The sequence below is a fragment of the Colletotrichum destructivum genome, chromosome 4, assembly GCF_034447905.1.
Source record: "Colletotrichum destructivum chromosome 4, complete sequence".
In the NCBI taxonomy this organism is placed as follows: Eukaryota; Fungi; Ascomycota; class Sordariomycetes; order Glomerellales; family Glomerellaceae; genus Colletotrichum; species Colletotrichum destructivum.
In genome coordinates, this window is record NC_085899.1 from 424382 (window position 1) to 444199 (window position 19818).

A 19818-nucleotide genomic window follows, 5' to 3' on the forward strand; every position below is an offset into this window, starting at 1 on the left:
ACTAATGCACCCCCTCCCTTACCAGCACGAGAACCCGTCCGGTTAGGCTTCGAGAGGTCTTGAGGCTGCCCGTTCCGCAAGCCACCACGCGTGCCCCCCTTTCTACAGTGGCGCCGTGTCTCGAATATTAGGGGGAGGAGGGGACGCCAGCCCAACGTGGGGAGGGGATATGGTGAAGTGAAGTGAGTGGTAGAAGGTGGGGGCTAGTGCCCTTCTAGCGCTGCGAAGGAGTAGGTCATCTGAAGTCTTTCGACTGTTTGTTCACGTCCCCGTCCGCGTCCCGGTCGACCTGTGATAGGTAGAGGTGGGGATGGGTTGTCGTGGGGTGGTGTAAGTGATTGATACTGGCGGTGATTACGGGCTAAGGTTGGACGGCCAGGCTGGCTGTCCATGGTTGGCTATCCGGGTAATGGACGACGGCAAATACACACATACACACATACACACATACACGCAGACACACGAGACGGTCTCGGTTGCTGGCAGGCAGTCCAGATGCGCTGGTGGAGGGATAAGTCGGGCATCGTTCAGCGCCAGCAACGCACATGAGATATTGAGATGCCTCGTCCGGCAGCGACGCCTCGGAGGCGTGTGTATCAGGCACGAGGGGACCCTCTCGGGCGCTGGTATGGTACGGGACGGTAAATGTCGTGTCTGTCTGTCTGCCCGGGGTGTCTCCTTTTACAGGGCGGTCGACGGCGGCTGGGTGATGGCCGAGCCACATCAGAGTCAGGTATTGGGGCTTACTCGACACACGCGATTACTGTCTGCCTGCCTGTCTGTCTGCCTCATGGACAACGTGTGTAAGCTGGTGTAAGTCGGGCTGACTGAACCTCACAAAATGTGACTGACGACCGCCCTGCTCCCCGCCCGAAATGGGAATGGGCATCAACGTGGCCTACCAGGTCTTCGTAATCATGCCGCTCTCGCTCTCCTGCATGTAGGCCAAGCGACATTGACAATGACGGGTGCGGCACTGCAGCTCGACCTACCACTTGGCTAGCTTCGTCCTGCTGCAGCAACGCAAGCGGGCCATCATTTCGCAGCTTGGCTCGACTTGGACGACCGGTGAGGTTGTGGATCCGATCCCCCCCCAAAACTTTGCATGTGCAAACTGACTGACTGACTGACTGACTGGCCGAGTGTCGACCGAACGAACTGGTTTTTGAGCTTGCCAAGCTGGCCTCGGGGGAGTGAATCCCGTCGTCAAACAAGCATGAGCAGCATGTCAGCCACCAACATGTACAGCACTGTATTGGGGACTTTGATAGCAAGGAAAAACGGTCCCCGCCCGCACCGAGGCATCCCGGGGGGAGGGTGAAGAGAGGTGGGGGGACGGACATGAGTGACACGTCTGGGTAGGGCTGGATGCTCGGCGCTGCACCGTTGCTTTTGTTGCTCCGGATTTGCGGTGCATTGCGTGTCTAGCACAGACTCAAATGACGCTCGACTGATTTTCCAGATGACCCTGCACCATGCCGTTGAAGAGGGGGGGGGGTTTCCTGGCGTTAATCAAAAATCACCCTTCAACAACAAACCTTGTGAGTGGACGCAGCTGCAGGGAGCTATGGCCCATTCTCTGCAAGCCGTCACGCCCAGCTCCACGTCGAAGCGGGTAGTAGTCGACCAACAGATGCTTTCTTGCCAAAGGTTATCTGTCATTCTCTCGTCAGAATCTTCCGCTGGCAAGGGTTCTCAAAACATGTCGCGAAGGGGGGGGGGGGGGACCAGTCCAGGCGGGAGGGACGTCCGGTCTCGTCAACGGATCAATGGATGCCCATCCTTCTCGTCGGCCAGAGTGATACTGAAATGGCGAGGTGGCCGGCCGGTGAAGTGCCCCGAAAAAATCGAAACTACGTGCCAACTGAGTGATAGCAGCCCCCCCCATACCGCGGCGCCGGTGCTGGCCCCGTCACATATCATATCCGTCCCCGTTGCAGATCTACCGCCTGCTTATCTGCCCGCTCACCCAGCGTTCCCTCGGATCTTCTCGAAGGGCGAACGAACCCTTGATGGTTAATTGATGATGTGAGGAGTGAGCTTTCTCCGGACACGCAAGCCAGGCCGCAGCCGAATGATAGCTGTGATAAGCCAAGTAGGAACCGCGATCTCATTATCACTGCGGCCTTGGTGATGGCCACCCTCTTCGGCCGCTCTTCATCACACACCCAGCCGATAAGAGAGGTGGGGGGGCACAGTAGTCCTTGACTTACAAGCCGTGGTTATGCGGGATATCCCTCCCATTCAAACCGTCTTTTTTCAAGCTCGTCGTTACCCTAATTGACTTTGGCTGCGCCGTCAAACTCAACACAGCTTCTCCGAGGCATATCACGTGAGAAGTTATTTTGCCGCTCTTACTTCACGTCTCCTGACCCTTTCTCTCAACCCCCCCCCCCCCCCCCCCCCCCCCGGGAGGCCCCGTTTGATTGACCGGTGCGGGGGCCTCCTTGAACCTCCCGTGTGTCGGGCCAGCATCCGTACACTCTGGACGAAAGACAGACGCGGTTGCAGCCCATTCGAGACAAAGATGGCGTGGACAAACTTCCAGACCGCTCCGCAGGGCAAGGGCTCTCTATTGTCACCGCAAGCATTGTTCGCCAGTGTGACGACGATCCTGTATTGGGTCCATCGGGGGGGGGGGGGGACCTTTTGTCATGCCATGGCGTCGTGCCGAGCTTCCCCAAATGTTTGTTGTACCCGAACACCAGGTCCACAGTTACCGACCAAATGGGAGCGCCCCCAAATGCTGCGGCAATTATCCGACCTGCCATCTTGGCGAGGAGGAGGAGGGGCAAAAGCGAACAGGTTGCAAAGCAGTTCTACAGACACGGCCGTTTACGTATGCGGTAGAGTCGACAGACATCCCCCCGGGTTCATGTGTCGTTATCACTCGCCTGCGCCGGCGCGAGTTCCAGGGTCGGCCCAGGGCTTGTTTCCGACCTGCTTCAGCTGGAACGACCGCCGAGGGACTTTGGTTTTCATCCGCCGGCTACCCAGTCCGGCGGGTCGCCGTCAGAGGATCACGCTCTAACCCCCCCCTCCCCCTAGTTTTCCTACATGAAAGGGGGCCGGAGCGTCTCCACCGCCTTGGCTCACCGAGGTTCCGGGTCTGGAAGGTCAGTCACGCCAGGACGATAAAGACCCCCATTGTGCACTTGGCGAGCGTTCAGAGCGACGCGGATCGTCCATAGCTGACGTGCCAATGACCCAGCTCCCGGGTTCGGTCGGAGCGACTGACCCCTTTAGAGGTATGCCGCCGTGGAAAAGAAAGGGCGAAGGAGAAGATGTGCACCGCCTGGCGCGCGATGGTATAGCCATCCTCCCAATTACCCGGTTTGACGGGTTGAAGAAGGATCGTTAATTTCGGAGTCGGCAACGATACATACGGACAAGTATGAATACGCTGCCGTTGTTATGTGTGCGTCATCTGCCACCGCCTTATTACCTACATGGCTATTGACCTTGGGTCCCCCGTCCCCCCTCCGTCCTCATCACGGCAGAATAGTTGGCATCAACAAACGAGTTTCGGTCGCGATGATGCCATTGCTACCAATATGAGCACACCGTCCGACCAGCCTCGGAAGGCTTTGCGGCGTGCACTTTCCAGACGTACCTATAAGCCGGAAAGGTTCGGTTCGAGATGCCTCCTGTTGAGTCGGATCGACAAGGCCCCATGCTCGGGAGGATTTAGAAGTCTGACAGGCGTGCAGCGAGCGCGTCAGTTCTGACAGTGTTTCGGTGAGAAGCGGTCGACGGGTCGGGCTGAGAGGCGTCGACAGGGGTGGCGGACTGTAGTTGTCTCCTTCCTCCATGGCCATGATATGATGCTGGTGAATACATGTTCGTTTTTGCCACAAATTCCGCTGTTGGCCCCGATGCTCCAGCTCGCCATGGCGCAGCAGCAGATGAGGGAGCACCTAGACCAACCACGCAGGCCGGCAGTGAAAGTGTCGGTGAGAGAAATGGCGTGTGTTCCATATGAGAAAGTGGAAATCGGACTACGCGTGATGTCTTTAGGGATTGTTCATAGGACACAATGAGTCAGGAAAGTTCTGAGCTGCGCGTTCTACATTGGCGGTGAAGGCTCTCAATGTTAATATTGCCAACCCCCGTTTCCCTGATAATTACAAACTACCGTATTGGTACATTGCGCAGTATGTGCATCTGTGATAAGTACCTCTCACTGCAATAAGCAGTCACCATATGCAATCGTGCAGATTGACGATCAATGCACGCTTACTTGCTTAACCGGCCCCGGGTTCCATATTGAATCTCCCTCCAGCCAAAACCAAAACCACCATCACCATCTTCATCATCATCACCACCAACCAGCCTTTGGCTTAGTTGGCTCAGCGTATGTTCATCCAATGCGGCACCAAAGTCTCCGACTGATCCAATGGTCCTCGTTCCGCTCTCGACAAAGTCAAAACTCTCACTTATAGCCTGCCCCCCGTCGGTATTCGGCAATGCGACGTCGAGCACAATGCGCACGCAGCTCCACCCGGAATAGCACCACTTCGAACCCTGACCGCAGGTACCGGTTTCTCTTTGAGATTTTGGTGCCGGAGGTGCCGGGGACGTCGAACTCAAGATTCATAAAATATTCCAGCATAAACAGTGCCAATCGCCAGAATTCCTTGGTGGCCCCCTTCGACTTCATTTCACAAGGCGTGCCCGAGCGCAATGTTCGTTCCAGGATGCTGTGTACCTCTGTTATGAATCGCTATGACCTCCGGAGCACCCTTGGATTAGGGGACCTCGACTGCCCCCCCCCCCCCCCCCCCCCCGAAATTGATGTCTTGCAGCTGTCAGGAGGGGCAACAAATGCCCTGATACGACTCAAAATCCCCGTCTGACCCGCCAAACACCATGCTCAGTTATGCCGATCCTGCCTCTGCTACAGGTGCTACAGGTGCTACAGGGGGGGAGGGAAGGTCAAGGGAGGCTCAGGCAACGCCGCTCCGAATGCAACCAGAGACAAACAAAGCCCGGTTCTCTCTCTCACCTAGTTACACCACACAACCGTCTCCGCAAACAACTTGCAGACGGCAATGCTCATGTGACGAGCCCCGGCAAGGTTTTGCTAGAGTATGGACAGCCCAATGTGGGCGTTGGGCGTCAAGCCTGCCACTCATTCGTATCCATCTTTCGCCTTTCAGACCAGAATACTCTGTACGGACATGGCCATCATCAGTCTCCTATCGGCGGCACTCTGGAGGGGGGAAATTGACCCTTGCACATTTGTCCGGGGCTAGAGACGACGCTGCGAGGGATAGATTGACCAATTTTCTAGAACGTCTTACCGTTAAGATGTCAGACAACAAGAAGCGACGCCATATTACTGGCCCCTCTCCACAATTCTCGGCATCTGTCTGCCTCCCACGGACGAGTGTAGGTAGATGAGTGAGATATCGCACATCTCGGGTGAAGCGCTGACAGTTCAAAGTCAACATATTTGACTTTGACCGGGTCTCTAGCCGGACCGCCCGGCGCAGCCCACCCCGTGCAATTCGGAATGGAATAATACGTTCTCCTGCCCTCGTCGAGACACAATGGTGTTTTAGAGGGGCCGGATTAGGAGACTTCATGTCACTAAGGTACTTTGCTAAGGCGGTCCCTCTTAAGGTCGCACAGGTACACAATATGAAGAAAAACACGATAAAAAAAACACAGAATAAGTGTTATGCCCAACACTGAACACATCATAAGGTTTCTTCAGAAACTCAGTATCATGGAGGCTTCCAGGCCCATAACCACCCTATTGACCAACCTTGCATCCAGGTAGCTGGCTTTCATCATGACCCTGATAGGTATACTGGGGTATATCAAGATCAGAGACTTCATGTCACATACGAGCGAATCCAGCGTTGCAACGAAACCCCTTCAACACGTGGTTTTACGCACTGGCGTGGACCTTCTGCTACTCTAAAGATATCCTACCGGTGAGCAAACACGAACAGGGGGGGGCGAGTCCACTTCCTGACCGAAGTGATGCATCCAGATTGGGGAGTAGAACCCTCTTGAGTTTACACGACCAGAGGGGCCATCTTCATCTCTCACCCCTGCAATGGGGTGATCAAAGTAGCAAACACCATGGCCAAGCAAATAGATACAATAAATCTTGACCCGAGAGGATCGCAGCTGGTGGGCTAGGCGGCAGAAAGGTATTCAGTACGCAGCTGTGCCGCGCGATACGGGTGCATGAAGGTCCCACACTACATTTGCGGGAATCGGCGGGTGGGATTGGCTTGTTCGCTCTGCAAACTGCGTCTGCCAGGTCGGTCACATAGTCTCCGATGTTGTGTCTCCTGGCAGAGAGACGTTGTTCTTCTGTTGGAGATCGTCAGTGGCCTACCTCTCCTGCGGGCCTTCCCACCAGGCGATGGCTGCCAGTCCTGCAGGCTTGCCTTGCGGCACGTACTTGGAATAGCAAGTTAAACGAACGCCTCTTTCACACGCGCCCACATACAAACAAACACCCTATCTTGGAAGAAGTGGATGCGGCCAGTTGCTGGTTATGGAGTTTGCTCCAATCCGTCAATCAAACAACTACGCTAAGTCTCCAACGAGACCGTACGGAACCCCCAAATCTAAAGGGGAAATGATCAGTTAGAAAAGCCAATCTGAAAAGAATCGGGCCTTTGTGCGCCTCTCCGTGCTACTTTTCACGGGGGGGTGGGCCATGACCAACCTGTTGGAGTCATCTTCGACAACCAACATCACAACCAACGGTCAACGTAACAAGACTTCAGCCAATCTTCCTGCAATGGGTTAAAACGATGTGGATCTCCCTCCAAGGCCAAGTCCATCATATCTTGGTTCACCCAATGATGTGGTCTGGACCGGTTCCCAGGCCCCTGGGTTGTATGCTGTTGGCGTAATGTCCTGCCTGTTTGGCCAAACCATGAGCTGATGCCAACTGCCTTGGTTTGTTAAATCGCCAAACCTGTATGTACACAGAAGTGACAGATAGCGGGCGTTTGTCAGTCTTGGTAGCCCACGCCCTCTCAATCGTGGACCTCTCACGAACGAGGGTTGAACGCACTTCACCAACGACTGACGTGCGTCCTCCATGGGCCCTTTGTTGACGAAAGAATGATATGATACCTCGTGTCTACCTGGAACACGAGCCAAGATACTTGCGCGGGTAAGAGACTGTTGTCCACGACCTTTCCCGAATGCCGAGATCAAGGTTGGTTCACATCAACACTGCGCGCTACCCACGAGTTCCAAATGAGGGGAGCCAGGCTTTTTATTTTTTTGCCAAAGCCTTGCTGCTACTGCGTCAGGTTTCTTCTTCTATGAACGAGAACGACGCATCTCACCTCTGCCGTTGTTATGATTGGAATGCGAGGAGTGCGTTGACACCAAAGGATCATCAACAAACAGCTAAATGACTACATGGTGGGATACTTTCCCAATCGTGAGAAGCGAAGGGGCGTCGACTTAGGAAGCTGGACTCATTACTACCACTTATGAGTCACCTAACAACTCTGTCGATAGTGGAACTCATTGGCAAATTAAGGCATCGATACCACGATACCCATAAAGCCATCCATGCCCGAAAGCCAAGGTTAGGTATCTAACCTCGCTATACATCTCTCACCCCGAGACAGTTGCCATCTGCCGTTTTTCTTGAGGCAATTCAGCTAAAAGGTTGAGATTTGTCTCCAGTGGATGCCTTTCCCCAGATCTCAGCGTAGTCGGCTTCATGTCCATCTCGCCACCTCGTAACTGCAGATAATGGAGGATCGCAGACGGCCGGATCGCCGTCGGCTGGCATATGGACCTCCACAAGCGAAAAATGATAATCCAGTACCTCGGGATATCTCTGTACGGCCGCTTGCCACCGTTGATAAACTTCGTGCTTCTGCAATGTCATGGCGGCGCTGGACGGTTGGTTTTGACCTGAGACTCCATTTCGACTTTTCCCCTCTAGTCTTTGTCTCAGAGGATGCTCCTGCTCAACTCGTGACAAGGATTTGCTGTCCGAGGGAACAGCCTTGGTATGTGTTGATCCGCCCGGGCTAACATCCTCCTCTCCTCTCGGTTGCAGGAGAGGATCTCCCATGCTCGGATCCAAGCTGGGAGTCTCGCCTTCCGCTGGCGGAACCTTCCATTCGGCCCCTGGTATTTCTTGTTCGACCCCACAAGACCGGTCAAACGCCCCGAGAACATAATCGGTTGACTTGTGTCGCACCCACGATCGGATGTCGCTGTATACAGAATACATCATCCTAGTTTCCGCTTGCACTACAGATTTATCCAACGCTCTTGCCTCGCAATCACACATCAAACTTGCTGGTGCGCCGCAGATGGCGCAGTCAGGATCTATGACCCGCGTTGACGGTAGGTCATAACGTTGTCTGCGAAATGCATACATGATTGGATCGTTTTCTGGATCGATTGGCGAACCTCGAATGGCAGCGATGAAGCTCCACTCAAAGAGTCGGTGATCGTTGCTTGGTATCCCGGAGAATACTCTCAAGTAATCGGCCATCGGGAGAACGCCGCGAGCCTCGTCCTGATAGAACAAAGTAGGCAATTCCGGGTCCGAGCTGGCTGGAGATGTTCGGCCCCGAGTTGTCGAAGCGAAAGCATCGGGCTGTTCGCCATTCGGAGTTGTGGTATCATCAGTTGAAGACCATACGTCCCAGCCATCATTCTTCAGGGTGCTTCTGCTGGGTGCTTTGGCAGAAGAGCCGCTGCTCTGTTGACTCTCTGAATCATAACGGGCCTCGTCATTTTCCTCGTAACTGGGAAGAGACTTGAGAGCAAGGGCTCGCATGTGGCCGATGACGTGATCTTCCATACTGCCGACCTCGTCCGTTCCGCAGAGAGGACAGGTCTCGAACAGAGTCCCAGTCGCCCGGCCGTTTCTATCAGCAAGAACTCCAAGCTGGGCATCAGTGAATTTCCCGGCGTGAGACTCCTGCATATGGTTCAGGTAGTCCGCCCTCGACGAAGCCGTGAAAGGCCCGTGAGACTTTGACTTGCAACTCCATCTGAGGGTGTGTTCGCGCATATGCTTGAGCCAGGGGCGGCTATGGGCGTACAGCTCTTCGCCCGAGTCGCACTCTTCAAACAGGCAAACGTAAGGGTCGAGGTCACTTTTGACATGTTCCCTAATAGAATCAGTATACGGTGACTCACAAGCAATGGATAGCTTCATCTGGCATCAGCCTGATGAAGTGCTTAGGATGGGCTGAATGTTTGTATACATACCTCCACTTCTTTTCGTCGACGACTTCGGAGACGGGCAGCGTGCAGAAGCAAAAGGGACAGACAATTTCTTCCACTCCTTTGAGACATTCTTCCCAATGCGCTTTCAATGCTTCTCTGTGAGCTGCCTCGGCATCAGCAACGGAGTTGAAGCCGGATTTACCAATTCTCGTTTCGACGCCCCTTGAAGCCCCATCAACTTGCTCCCCCTTGGCCTCAATCTCCTTGACAACAATTGCGAGGTTAGCTTCTCTCTTGGCTTTGAATTTGTTATGTTTCCGTGTAAGAGCTCCACATGGGGCCGGGGGAAAGCGCAAATCGGCATGGCTGCTCAGCGCCACGGTCTTCGACCGTGAAACCACCGATGGGGTAGACGCCTTTTTGAAGTGATCAGGCGCCAATGTTGTGGCAATTACTGCTGCTGATCTTGCAACGCTTTTGGTCGTTTCGTCTGGAGCCTCTGCCTCTTTTGCGGTTGTTGTAACTTGAGGTAAGTTCTGTCCTGGCTGACATCGGACTCTGGGTTGCGATGCAACAGGCTGTACAGGTTCCTCTCGGGTCCGGGTCGGTGTCTTGCCGTAACGAGACCTTCGATACAGAATCGTTTTCCTTCTCAATAGCATCGTCTTAGCGAGGCGTTGCTGGATGGCCTCGCTAGTGCCAGGGAATTGGTCGCGAACATTGTGAGCAAAAAGCGCTTCCAGAAAGCTTTCGACGTCATTGCCTTGCTCGTCTCGGATCCGAAATGCGCTCGCCACCTTCTTCTTGTGCGTGTCTTTGCTGGCTCGACGGACAGTGTTTGAAAACCTGTGCAAGAGACTGATGTCTTTGGAAACACCCTCGAGAACATGGTCAAAACTGGGATCTACCGCTTCCAGCGACTTCTCAGAGACCTTCAAGCTGAGTGAATTCAAGATCTCGAGACCTGAAAGGAAGTGGTCAGCCAGATGACACTTCAACTAACCTCATCTGAAAAGACACCATTTATACACACAGCTTAGAGCCCTTAGTCCCAAGGCTTCCAAAAGTCCACCAACGGCATCTTGGACGTCGGGTGCCTCACGCAAGCGATGGTCCAAAGACCCTCGACCGGGGGCAAAAACGCCAATGTTCGCCGCCCAGACCGAGAATCTGGCGACCTGGTTTTCTACCAGAGTCAGCTCTCGCGGATGGACATCTGCAGCTTTGTTGAGGCATTTTTGAAACGACTCTAGACACGACCGGGCGAGGTCTGCAATCGTCGGCGATGATGATGCCGTCTCTGTCAGTGCCGGTTGTTCTTTCTTCTCAAAGGCCTCCATCCTTAAACAAACTGCATGGCTTTGGAAGGTTGGTCGACGAGGATTGAGGGGGGCGGGGTTTGGTTGTCAAGGGCTGGGCGGGCACATCATGCAGATAAGATGATGCAGCTGGACAAGACTCGCCCTTCTGATTGAGTGAGTGATTGATTCTCGGCTTTAGCTGCTTTGTAAGCATTGAGTCTTTGAGGTTTGCTTCCATAGGCTGGAAGGATCATACCACTTCCCCGCTCCTATGCGCCAGCGTCATCTTTGATGTCGGTTGTTCATCCTGATTCCAACGGTACGCTTCGAACCATCATCTGCGCTTTCGACTCGACCTGACTTCACGTAAAACCAGCGACTAATCCATGGCAATTTCGCAAGAACGACATGACGCAGAGTTTGGAGTCTCCCAGAGACCTTAATGTCGATGATGTACGCTTGGCGTCGGCGGCATACACAACATTCCAAGAAATCGCTCAAGTTCTGAGGACTAGCGAGAAGAATGTTCAACTCAAAATATTTTACGCTAGCCTTACGGCCTACTGTGTCATCATTCGAAACCACACAAGCCGCATCGGCCAAGCATCTGTTGGATCCGACAATGAACTCATCACGCGGACTCTCTGTCTCCTGGACTCGACCATCGTTCTGGACCCTTCGACCGCCGAGGCTTCGACGGGTGCAAGGATACGGACACTCATTCGACATTGGGGAGACGTTCGTAAGCTGGAAGACACCACCGCAAAGCTTCAACTCATACAACCCTGTCTAAGTTTCGGAAAGACTGCCGAAGAGTGCAACGACTTCCTCCTGTCACTTGCCACATGCGAAGAGGAATTAGCAACGCGGTACCCTGAGAATTCATTGGCGTGGATGGCAGAAGACTTCGCCCCCCAAAAGAAGATCAAAGAACCATCCTACGCGGTATGGAAAGCCGCGCAATCTATGTTCAACGCTCTGGTATCTTGCAATAACTGCCCATGTGAACCTGCTCACGAATTTGGGGCCCGGCTTCGTTTGGGAACCTATCGACAACCGACTGGTACTGCTTGCGATATGGCTATAGACGCCGGCCAAGACTTCAATATGTTTCTGTCCATGAAGAAAGAATGGCACGAGGCCCGGGTTCACATGGCTAAGGAATCAGTCGTTCGATTCGGTGACGGGGCAGCTCAGCTCCGGAGAAAGATCATTAGACCAAAGGTTCAGCCATCTAAGGTCAAGAGTCTTTGCGAACCCATCACCAAGATCATGACTATGTGGGCTTACCGGCTCGAACTGAAGGTCATGCGGGAAAAGCTGTTCATACTGAAACCAGAGAAGAGTGAGTCTTTGGTTGACAGGGCGACGGAGCCCGTCCCGTTGGAATACTTTCTTAAGAGCGGGTCGCGGTCCTTCACCGAAAGAACGAGGCGAATCCTCGCCGTGATCTTGAGTTCGGCGGTCCTTCACTTACACGATACACCGTGGCTCAAATCCACGTGGAGTTCCTCAGATGTTCTGTTCTTCCGCACATCGTCTTCGGCTATCCCCCTTCGGCCTTTCCTCCAGACTCAACTCTCAAGTCTCGAAGCGTGTCCTCACTATGCCGCCAAATTCGATGGATCCAATGACAACGACACTGATAAGTCAGACGGCTTCGACCCAGACGATATCGATCCGGACGACACTGATTTCGACGATCTGATCCACCAGGCACAACACCACTGTCCGACTCTCGTCACGTTGGCAATCATTTTGATGGAGGTGTATTTCGTCACGCCATTCGATCTTCTCGCCAGAAACTTTGGCGTCATTTTGGATGAGGATGAAACTCAGCCGGACCTTATCCGATATATCAACGCAAACCTGGTATTCCAAGCTTGCAAAGACGATCTCCCGGAGGATACCCACTTTCACCAAGCCGTTGAGAAATGTCTGGACCCAGAAATCTGGGAGGACGACAACGGCGATAGATTGGACAGCGAGACGTTGAGAGCACGAATTTACGAGGAGATAGTCCGTCCTCTCGAGGTTGAACTAAGCCAAGCATACAGTTCAATACCAATCGACGATCTCGACAGGTTCGCGCAGAGTCTGGACTTTGCGAGCTGGGACCAGCCGGTACAGGACTTCAACCAGCAGTCCGCTTATGACACGGCGGCGGACGACCAGCTCGGCCGACCGAGTAACACCCCGTCTCCTGGGGCGATGCCTCTGTTTTACCCGCCACGCCCACGCGCTCTAGACCCTCGAACTCATCACTACAGTCCAAGCCCGCCCATCTTGATTTATCAAAACAGAGGCTCTGACACAGTCCTTCCTATTTTATCAAATCCTCCACCGATGAGCGGCGATTACAAGTCTTTCAAATTCTTTGACGACGAGGCCATTCCCGAGGCCGTCACCGGCGAAGCGTACGTTCACGCAGCCAAATCAGTGCTCATACATATTAGACTACCGCAAGCGTAACTGCCTACTGACATGATCGACAGATGCTATCGTTACGAGAAGTGGAAATCGGACTACACGGCTGTCTACGACAAGTTCATTCCGGACGAGCTCGACATCACGCCAGTCAGAGTCGCCGTTCTCGACACGGGCATCGATATGACACATCCGGACGTGGAAGCTCGCGTCGAAAGAGTCAAGGGGACATACAACTCGTTGACCGACAGGCATCAGAGCAAAGTACACGACCGAAACGGACATGGTACCTTTACAGCATGCCTCATTCTCGACTACGCCGCCGACGTTGAGCTGTTCGTTGCCAAGATTGCCGAGAAGGACCCTTCGAATCCGAGTGTCATTGCGAAAGTGAGTACTCTGAGCCCTTTGGACGCTCTCCTATCATGCCAGTTCACTAACCTTAGGTGTTGTAGGCGATTAACTGGGCAGTCACTGAATGGAAGGTGGACATCATCTCCATGTCTTTTGGGTTTCCAGACCGCGACATTGAAGGCTATGTCGAGTTGGAAAACGCGCTGCAGAACGCCTACGCAAACAACGTAGTCCTTTTTGCTGCCGCCTCGAACAGTGGCGGCAAACTCGGACGCTCGTTTCCGGCACGCGAGCCCGAGGTCATCGCCGTGCATGCCACCGACGCCAATGGCAACCGTTCCCACTTCAGCCCGACTGCCACGGACTACGACATCAACCTGGCTACTGTCGGCGAAGCAGTCGAGTCGGCATGGCCTGTGGTATTATGCGAGGACGACACCGAGTACGTCAAGCACAAGTCAGGCACGTCGTACGCGACCCCCATCATGGCGGGCATGACGGCATTCCTGATGATGTACGCGAGAATTCATCTCCCGCAACAGGCACACGCCTTGAAGAAGCAGAAGGCCGTCAAGGCGTTGCTGAGAAGGCTGGCGGATAAGGGAACGGGCTGCAAGCCCCGTGATGATTATCATTTCGTCAACGTGAGCTTGTACTCCGACAACCTCTTTGGCAAAGGGAAGAGCTTTATCGACGGGACTATCAAGGACATACTGAAGAGCACGTAGATGATACCCAGCGGTATTCGGTAACTTAATACCGGATGAGAACATTCCAATCCATCAAATAGACAACCCGAGACTCTGATGTCTGCCGTGAAATCAAACGCTGTTAATTACAGGCAGTCATTCACGTCCTTTATCCCTTACAACAGTATTTCATTCCAACTGGAGCATCTAACCCTGCTAACTGTCTATACATCATCCGCGAGTTTCCCTTCCGTAGGCTTTTCGCTCTCTGTTTCCATTTTCTTCGATATGTAAAAACAAAAACCAGCATTAAGCCAAGTTTACAACCAGCTTAGTTGTGGAATAATTAGAGAACAAAGAACTTGATTGTGAGATGAAATTCTCGAAAAGTACTGTTGATTTTATGAACGATACTGGCTGCTAGGTATTTGTAATTTGTTGTGTTGAGTGTAGCGACATCAGGGGTTGGCATTAGAGGAGAAGCAAAGACAAGTCATGGTACGAATGCCAAGACTCGGACTCACTGAAATCAAGGCCTACGTGACCTTAAGCCTGCTAGTACGTCTTGGTATGATGTCATGTGCCGCAGGAAACACAGAAGGTCGCTCTGGAATAACCGCCTATATAACTGCTTCATCTAATATCGCGGTTTGCTAATCTCATGTCGGAATTGCTTGTCTGTTCATTAGTAGACCAACTCAACCCAACATGAAACTCCTTGGTATATTTTCACTATTGTCTGCGGCAAGTTCGCTCGCTCTAGAACCTAACTACACTTCCCCTGCGGGCGTTGAAATCTACAACCCCTCAACACTATTCACGCCCACTGGACCATGGAGCCTGATGTCAAAGGCAGGCAACACTGTCTACATTGCTGGTAAGGAGCTCCGGGCCCAAGACAACCAGGCCTTTGGTTGCTAAATGAGTGACGATGATAGGCATGCGAGGCATCTACCCATCCAACGACACTCTTGCGCCAGTCGGCATCGACCGGATCCGCCAGGCCTACGCCAATATGATTCAGCTTGCCGAGCTGGCTGGGACGGATCGTTTCTCGGCAGTACGCTTGGTAGTCTACACGACGGACATGTATCGTTACAGGCCGCTGTGCAACCAGGCACAGACGGAGTTCTGGGGCAACGATCCTAACAGACACCCTCCCAGGTCAATCATCGAAGTGCAGAGGCTAAACGACGACGATATTGTGGAGGTGGAGGGGACTTTTCTGGCCCCTTAACAGTGAAAATGTTCACTGGCGTGAAAACTGTTGGCTGTCAACGCGGATATTCTGCAGATATTTCAACGACAGACATTGTCTACGATTAACTCACAGAACTGAACGACAGTAAAGTCTCTTCCTGGTTAGTTGGACATGAAGATGTCTAACGGCTATTCTTGTAAGACAAACATACAGACACTCTCAATTTTCCAACCGCTGGCACGGGTTTTCGCGTCGAAATGTACTGAGTGAAGCTGCCACTCTCTACTGCTTGATTCCCCAGTTCAGGCTAGGTTTTTAGGCTGGGAACAGAATCTGCCGCTTTTATATCCTGTTGTATTCTACATTTTAATTATGATCACCACACATGAAGGCCGTCATACTCGTTAAATGTTACATTGCTGTTACGCATTACTTTGTGTGTTAGTCCTGTCCTGGCTCTGGGTGTGACCAGTGCCTTCAGAACTACAATTATCTTTGCTAGAGCCACTCTTTTGTGCGCACTCCCTCACGGTAGTGGCACCTTGTCCTGGCTTGTCGTTCGTCGCGTTTACGGACCCTCTCGTCCCGGCGGCCATGTCCAGAGTGCCGCTCTCCAGTGCAAACGACTCGATGTCGTTTTCCCGGCGTACCACTCTCCGGTTCCTCGTCACAACCTGGCTCATAGTACGTGCTATGGCCTGCCTGGACGCGCCCCACCACCTTCGCATGAGAAAACGGGATATCACCGGTAGGTTGCACACGGCAGCGCCAATAGATAGCTCCGTGTAGGCCCAAAGCGTTGTCGTTCCGGACCAGCCTGTCGTGGTAGACGCAATTCTCCTAGTCAGCAAAATGGCCGTTATTGCTAGAACAATCATGCTTTGGTAGGGGGGGAAAAGTGGTACGAAATCAAGTGGGCAAGGTTTGACTTTTGTGCATACCAAATGCATCACCGTCACCGGCCCCATGCTCACGTAGCCAGATGTAAATGTAATCAACTAGAAGAATTAGCTTAAAGGTTTCTTTCCAGAAATTGGTTACTTACTTGGGAAAATGTACCATGGGGTGTAAATGACTAACGTGAATATTGACGATATCACAGCTCTAGGACAACTAGCGTGAGCTCTGGCTAGAAAATGGGATTGGAAAGAAATGGAAAAGTGCGATGAATGAGGAAAAGCCCGGGAGAACATACAAAAAGCCGAAGGCAAAGACAATCAACACGTAAGTCCTCATCTCCTTGGTCACTGCAAGAGCGCGCAAGGGTCAGCAACGTCCCCCAAGATTGGACAGTCATTTCAGCTTCAAGCGTACACGTTGATGTGATTTTGGATAGTGGGTACATTGGTACCAGGAAAACGGTCATGTTGAGAATAGCCGTTACAACAGTGGACCAAAAGCTGTACGTGATCGACGTGAAGCAGTACTGCTTTGACGTGTCGTGGTTGGTCCACTGCGCTTCGAAATGTATGCCGCACATGAAGACAGAGACCAGTGTATATACCAGCATGAAGGCCACCACAAATGCAATGAGAACATCTATCAGGATTATGTATTTGCGCCCTTGGTGCCTAAAGAGCTTCCGGAAGAGGAATAAGAAGGCAAGTCGAACGACACCAATGCCGACACCTTGAATGCAGTTGAGGGCATAGTTGACCTATTGCACCAAATGAGTCTGGCTCATGGGGAGGTGTTGAGTGAGGATTAAAACCGCACCTTGAGGTGGATTTGGTATAGCCAGCCGAACACTGGATGGTCGGTGTCCTTGGTATCCCACGAGTAGTCGCTCTTCGGCCAGGGCCCTTCTGGCGGAGGCCATGGGTCCCAATCGTGTCGACCGGTGACACGCTTGACGGCTCCTAGTATTTTAATAAAATAATTCAGTATGAATCTTGAGAACCCAGTGGAATGCTTGCGAAACCACATTTCCAAAGGGCAGTTGGGCTTCCACGCACCGTACAGGACAATGACTCCTGTCGCAGTAGCGAACAGCTTCCAGAGAGCCTATTAGTGGACAACTCGGCCATTGGGCGGAATGGTGACCTTGGTGGCAGTTTTTGGCACTTACAGAAGCCAGCATGGCCGAATAGTCATCGGCTTGGGGCCGTGCCCGACGATCCCGCAGAGACGCAAGTCGTAAAGACAGCGTCAACAGATCGAGGAAGGTCATGAGCGGCACGACGACGTACAGTAGTTCGTACGTGGCGAAGTTGAAGAAGCTGATGTTCGTGTTGTTCGTGTCCTCTGTGAGGTACGCCCGCTTATTCGCCCATGTCGTCGTTGTTCTCGTCACTGCCGTCACTGCCGTGACCGCAATCATTGGTTTTGCCGCTCTTCGTTGAGGCTTGGGAATGTACCGGTCGGGGTCGCGCACACGCACATCTCTCGAACGAACCTGAACACGGGGGGGTTTTAAGGCGATCTACTTCTCTGCTTCTGCAAGGTAGGGACAAACACAATGCTGCCGTTTGGTCAGGATCATTCGCTCTACCAAAAGCTTATGATGTTGGGAGTTTGGTGGTCCAAGTCTCGACTGACTCAGTTGGCTGCATACATCGTATGCGTCTGCAAATGTTGTTTTTAGAGTACAAAGAAGGTTCCGGCTATTGAGAGACTTGTGAAGGTTTGGGTTCCATAGCTCCAAAAACCAACTGGCCCATTCGTTGCAACCAACTTCATGATTTCAGTTCGCAGCACAGACTTTGGGATTCAAAGCACGGACGAGAGCGCCGACGTGTCGGCGCCTGAACGGACAGTTGCACAACAGCAGCAAAATCGGCTCTTCGTGGGAGATGAGCACCAAACGTTGATCCAGGAAGTAGGCTCAAACGTGACGGCCCGCATGAACGCACCATGAGAGAGAAGAACGAAGCGATTCTACAGACATGCTTTGCAGTGAGTTTTACCCCTAGGCCAGGTATCTCCCGCCCTTGTCAGACGGACCGGCAAAGCAGACCTGAGTGTGTAGCTAGATGTACTGTTGCTAAGCTAAGTATGGGCTGTGTGGCTGCACATCGTCTCCAGTCTACCTGGCAAGGATAAACAGCCACAGTACATCGGAACCTGAGTCCGACGCACATCGATTTGGTAACTTTGATACCTACGGGGGTACCTAGACTACAGTCCCGATCTGGGTTCAACCTAATCGGAGGATAAAAATTCTATGACCGCGGAACATGAATTTTAGGTTTGACCCAGTGTGTGTACAGGTACTGTCCATCGTACACATACGGGGCTGCAGCGGGACTCGCAGGATTTGGGGGGGAGGGGGATGGGTTGACGGAAGCTTTTGATGTTTTCCTTCCCTCAGCATTTTCGAATCATTAGTCTGCGACGTCATCATGGATGCAACCGAGAGGAAACTCTTTGATTCGATGACAAAGGCTTTGACGACGTGCGACTGGACCACACTATTTTACCTAGCTCCCGCGATAACAACCAACATACCTCATTTCCAAGTAAATGCCCTGGCCCACCCCGACTCGGCCGATCTCAAAAACAAAAGGGTAATGTAGCCGCAGTACGATGTAAGTTCGGTCCTGGTCAGTCGAACTTTTCTTCTTTCAAAGCAACTTTCTCTCATCCACTCCAAGAGACGGGAAACCCAGAGTCTTGGCGTTGAGTGTTAAAGACGTGAGCAACTGGTTGAGAGGGCAAATCAACTCCGCATACCACACTACCAAATGAGACCACAACATCAATCAACCGACAGAAACCCGCACAAAAGACTTTTCAAAATTGTAAAAACCGAAAAGTCTTTTATCAAAGTCGCGTAGAGTCGCGGTGCTGTTCCTGACTTGTTGTCTGTTGTGATACCAATAACTGCGTGCCCAGTTTCGTGCCATCATCGCAATTGCAAGCCTAGTTTTACCTGCCTGTTGTGAGGTATGCTGTGACTGAATACATAAGGCGTGAGTGGAAGATGCCAATTGAGTCAGACAGCAAAAGCCTGAAGCCGGGCCTTGAATCGGGGTTGAAGTCAATAGACTTCGGTCGAATGTGCCCGATCAGAAGGTTTGCAACCCAACGTGTCGTCTGACGGAAAAGGGGGCTGTGTTACAAAGCCTACATACAGGTAGGCATCACTTGCTGCAGTAGTAACTGAGGGTTAACTTTTGCGCAGTCATCACATGATCGTTGTGGTCATCAATGTTACAACGGACTATAGAAGCGTTTGAGCGTGTTTTTGTTGAAGGCGACAGAGTTGACAGGTTTGGAAGGGGTAGAACTCAGAGGTCTCTTCATCATCAAGGTGTGCACAGCTTCATTCTATCGCCACACCATAGTTCACCCCGCCCTATTTGGCCAAAGCTTTATTTCAGTTCCAGCGAAGAAAAGGAAAGCTATACAAACTCTGCCAAGCCCGTTTCACCGACTGGCTGAAGCAGACCGGGATCAACTTAAACCTTCGAACACCTCCACCTCCTCCCACGGCGTCCAACAGTCCGTCCCGAGACCAAGAAGCTAAATCCAGACTCGGTACCGGACAAGGTTCACCGCATCGGGCCAAAAAGCCTCGCCGAAATCATTGTCACTAACAGCAAGCCGGTGAGAGAAGACCCCGTGGGTTCCGATCTTGGTCTCGCGAGACGTCATGGCACTGAGGAAGAATAATGCAAAGGGAAAGGCGGCAAGAAAGTGGGAAAAGACCACACAAGCTCAA

At 52.5% G+C, this 19818-nt stretch overlaps 4 protein-coding genes across 4 annotated transcripts; 2 read left to right on the forward strand and 2 right to left on the reverse strand.

The window, feature by feature from the left end:
- Positions 1-7284: 7284 nt before the first annotated feature.
- On the reverse strand, positions 7285-10599 carry CDEST_06035 (uncharacterized protein). The gene is made up of 3 exons (XM_062922194.1): positions 10217-10599; positions 9226-10147; positions 7285-9125 (listed from the first exon to the last, which is right to left on the reverse strand). Exons 1-3 carry the CDS (start codon positions 10521-10523, stop codon positions 7646-7648), a joined length of 2709 nt encoding a protein of 902 aa, XP_062778245.1. The 5' UTR covers positions 10524-10599; the 3' UTR covers positions 7285-7645.
- A 191-nt stretch (positions 10600-10790) lies between these two features.
- On the forward strand, positions 10791-14391 carry CDEST_06036 (Putative peptidase S8/S53 domain, peptidase S8, subtilisin, Asp-active). The gene is made up of 3 exons (XM_062922195.1): positions 10791-12901; positions 12980-13301; positions 13367-14391. The coding sequence occupies exons 1-3, from the start codon at positions 10893-10895 to the stop codon at positions 13991-13993; spliced, it is 2958 nt and encodes a 985-aa protein (XP_062778246.1). The 5' UTR covers positions 10791-10892; the 3' UTR covers positions 13994-14391.
- A 226-nt stretch (positions 14392-14617) lies between these two features.
- Positions 14618-15575, forward strand: CDEST_06037 (Putative YjgF/YER057c/UK114 family, RutC-like superfamily protein). Its single transcript, XM_062922196.1, has 2 exons — positions 14618-14831; positions 14893-15575. The coding sequence occupies exons 1-2, from the start codon at positions 14663-14665 to the stop codon at positions 15189-15191; spliced, it is 468 nt and encodes a 155-aa protein (XP_062778247.1). The 5' UTR covers positions 14618-14662; the 3' UTR covers positions 15192-15575.
- A 1-nt stretch (position 15576) lies between these two features.
- CDEST_06038 (uncharacterized protein) lies at positions 15577-17586 on the reverse strand. Its single transcript, XM_062922197.1, has 6 exons — positions 17224-17586; positions 17111-17147; positions 16872-17014; positions 16371-16812; positions 16097-16153; positions 15577-15972 (listed from the first exon to the last, which is right to left on the reverse strand). The coding sequence occupies exons 1-6, from the start codon at positions 17473-17475 to the stop codon at positions 15578-15580; spliced, it is 1326 nt and encodes a 441-aa protein (XP_062778248.1). The 5' UTR covers positions 17476-17586; the 3' UTR covers position 15577.
- Between the last annotated feature and the right edge of the window lie 2232 nt (positions 17587-19818).

What these genes read in the sequence shown, in the direction of transcription:
- CDEST_06035 (XM_062922194.1), bottom strand. Translation starts at nt 10,523, where the DNA reads ATGGAGGCCTTTGAGAAGAAAGAACAACCGGCACTGACAGAGACGGCA. An exon ending in GGGACTAAGGGCTCTAAGCT is followed by an intron (nt 10,148 to 10,216) that starts GTGTGTATAAAT and finishes ACTTCCTTTCAG; the next exon opens with GTCTCGAGATCTTGAATTCA. An exon ending in GTCGACGAAAAGAAGTGGAG is followed by an intron (nt 9,126 to 9,225) that starts GTATGTATACAA and finishes TGATTCTATTAG; the next exon opens with GGAACATGTCAAAAGTGACC.
- CDEST_06036 (XM_062922195.1), top strand. Translation starts at nt 10,893, where the DNA reads ATGACGCAGAGTTTGGAGTCTCCCAGAGACCTTAATGTCGATGATGTA. An exon ending in GAGGCCGTCACCGGCGAAGC is followed by an intron (nt 12,902 to 12,979) that starts GTACGTTCACGC and finishes CATGATCGACAG; the next exon opens with ATGCTATCGTTACGAGAAGT. An exon ending in ATCCGAGTGTCATTGCGAAA is followed by an intron (nt 13,302 to 13,366) that starts GTGAGTACTCTG and finishes TAGGTGTTGTAG; the next exon opens with GCGATTAACTGGGCAGTCAC.
- CDEST_06037 (XM_062922196.1), top strand. Translation starts at nt 14,663, where the DNA reads ATGAAACTCCTTGGTATATTTTCACTATTGTCTGCGGCAAGTTCGCTC. An exon ending in CAACACTGTCTACATTGCTG is followed by an intron (nt 14,832 to 14,892) that starts GTAAGGAGCTCC and finishes TGACGATGATAG; the next exon opens with GCATGCGAGGCATCTACCCA.
- CDEST_06038 (XM_062922197.1), bottom strand. Translation starts at nt 17,475, where the DNA reads ATGATTGCGGTCACGGCAGTGACGGCAGTGACGAGAACAACGACGACA. An exon ending in TATACCAAATCCACCTCAAG is followed by an intron (nt 16,813 to 16,871) that starts GTGCGGTTTTAA and finishes TTGGTGCAATAG; the next exon opens with GTCAACTATGCCCTCAACTG. An exon ending in TGAGGACTTACGTGTTGATT is followed by an intron (nt 16,154 to 16,370) that starts GTCTTTGCCTTC and finishes TAATTCTTCTAG; the next exon opens with TTGATTACATTTACATCTGG.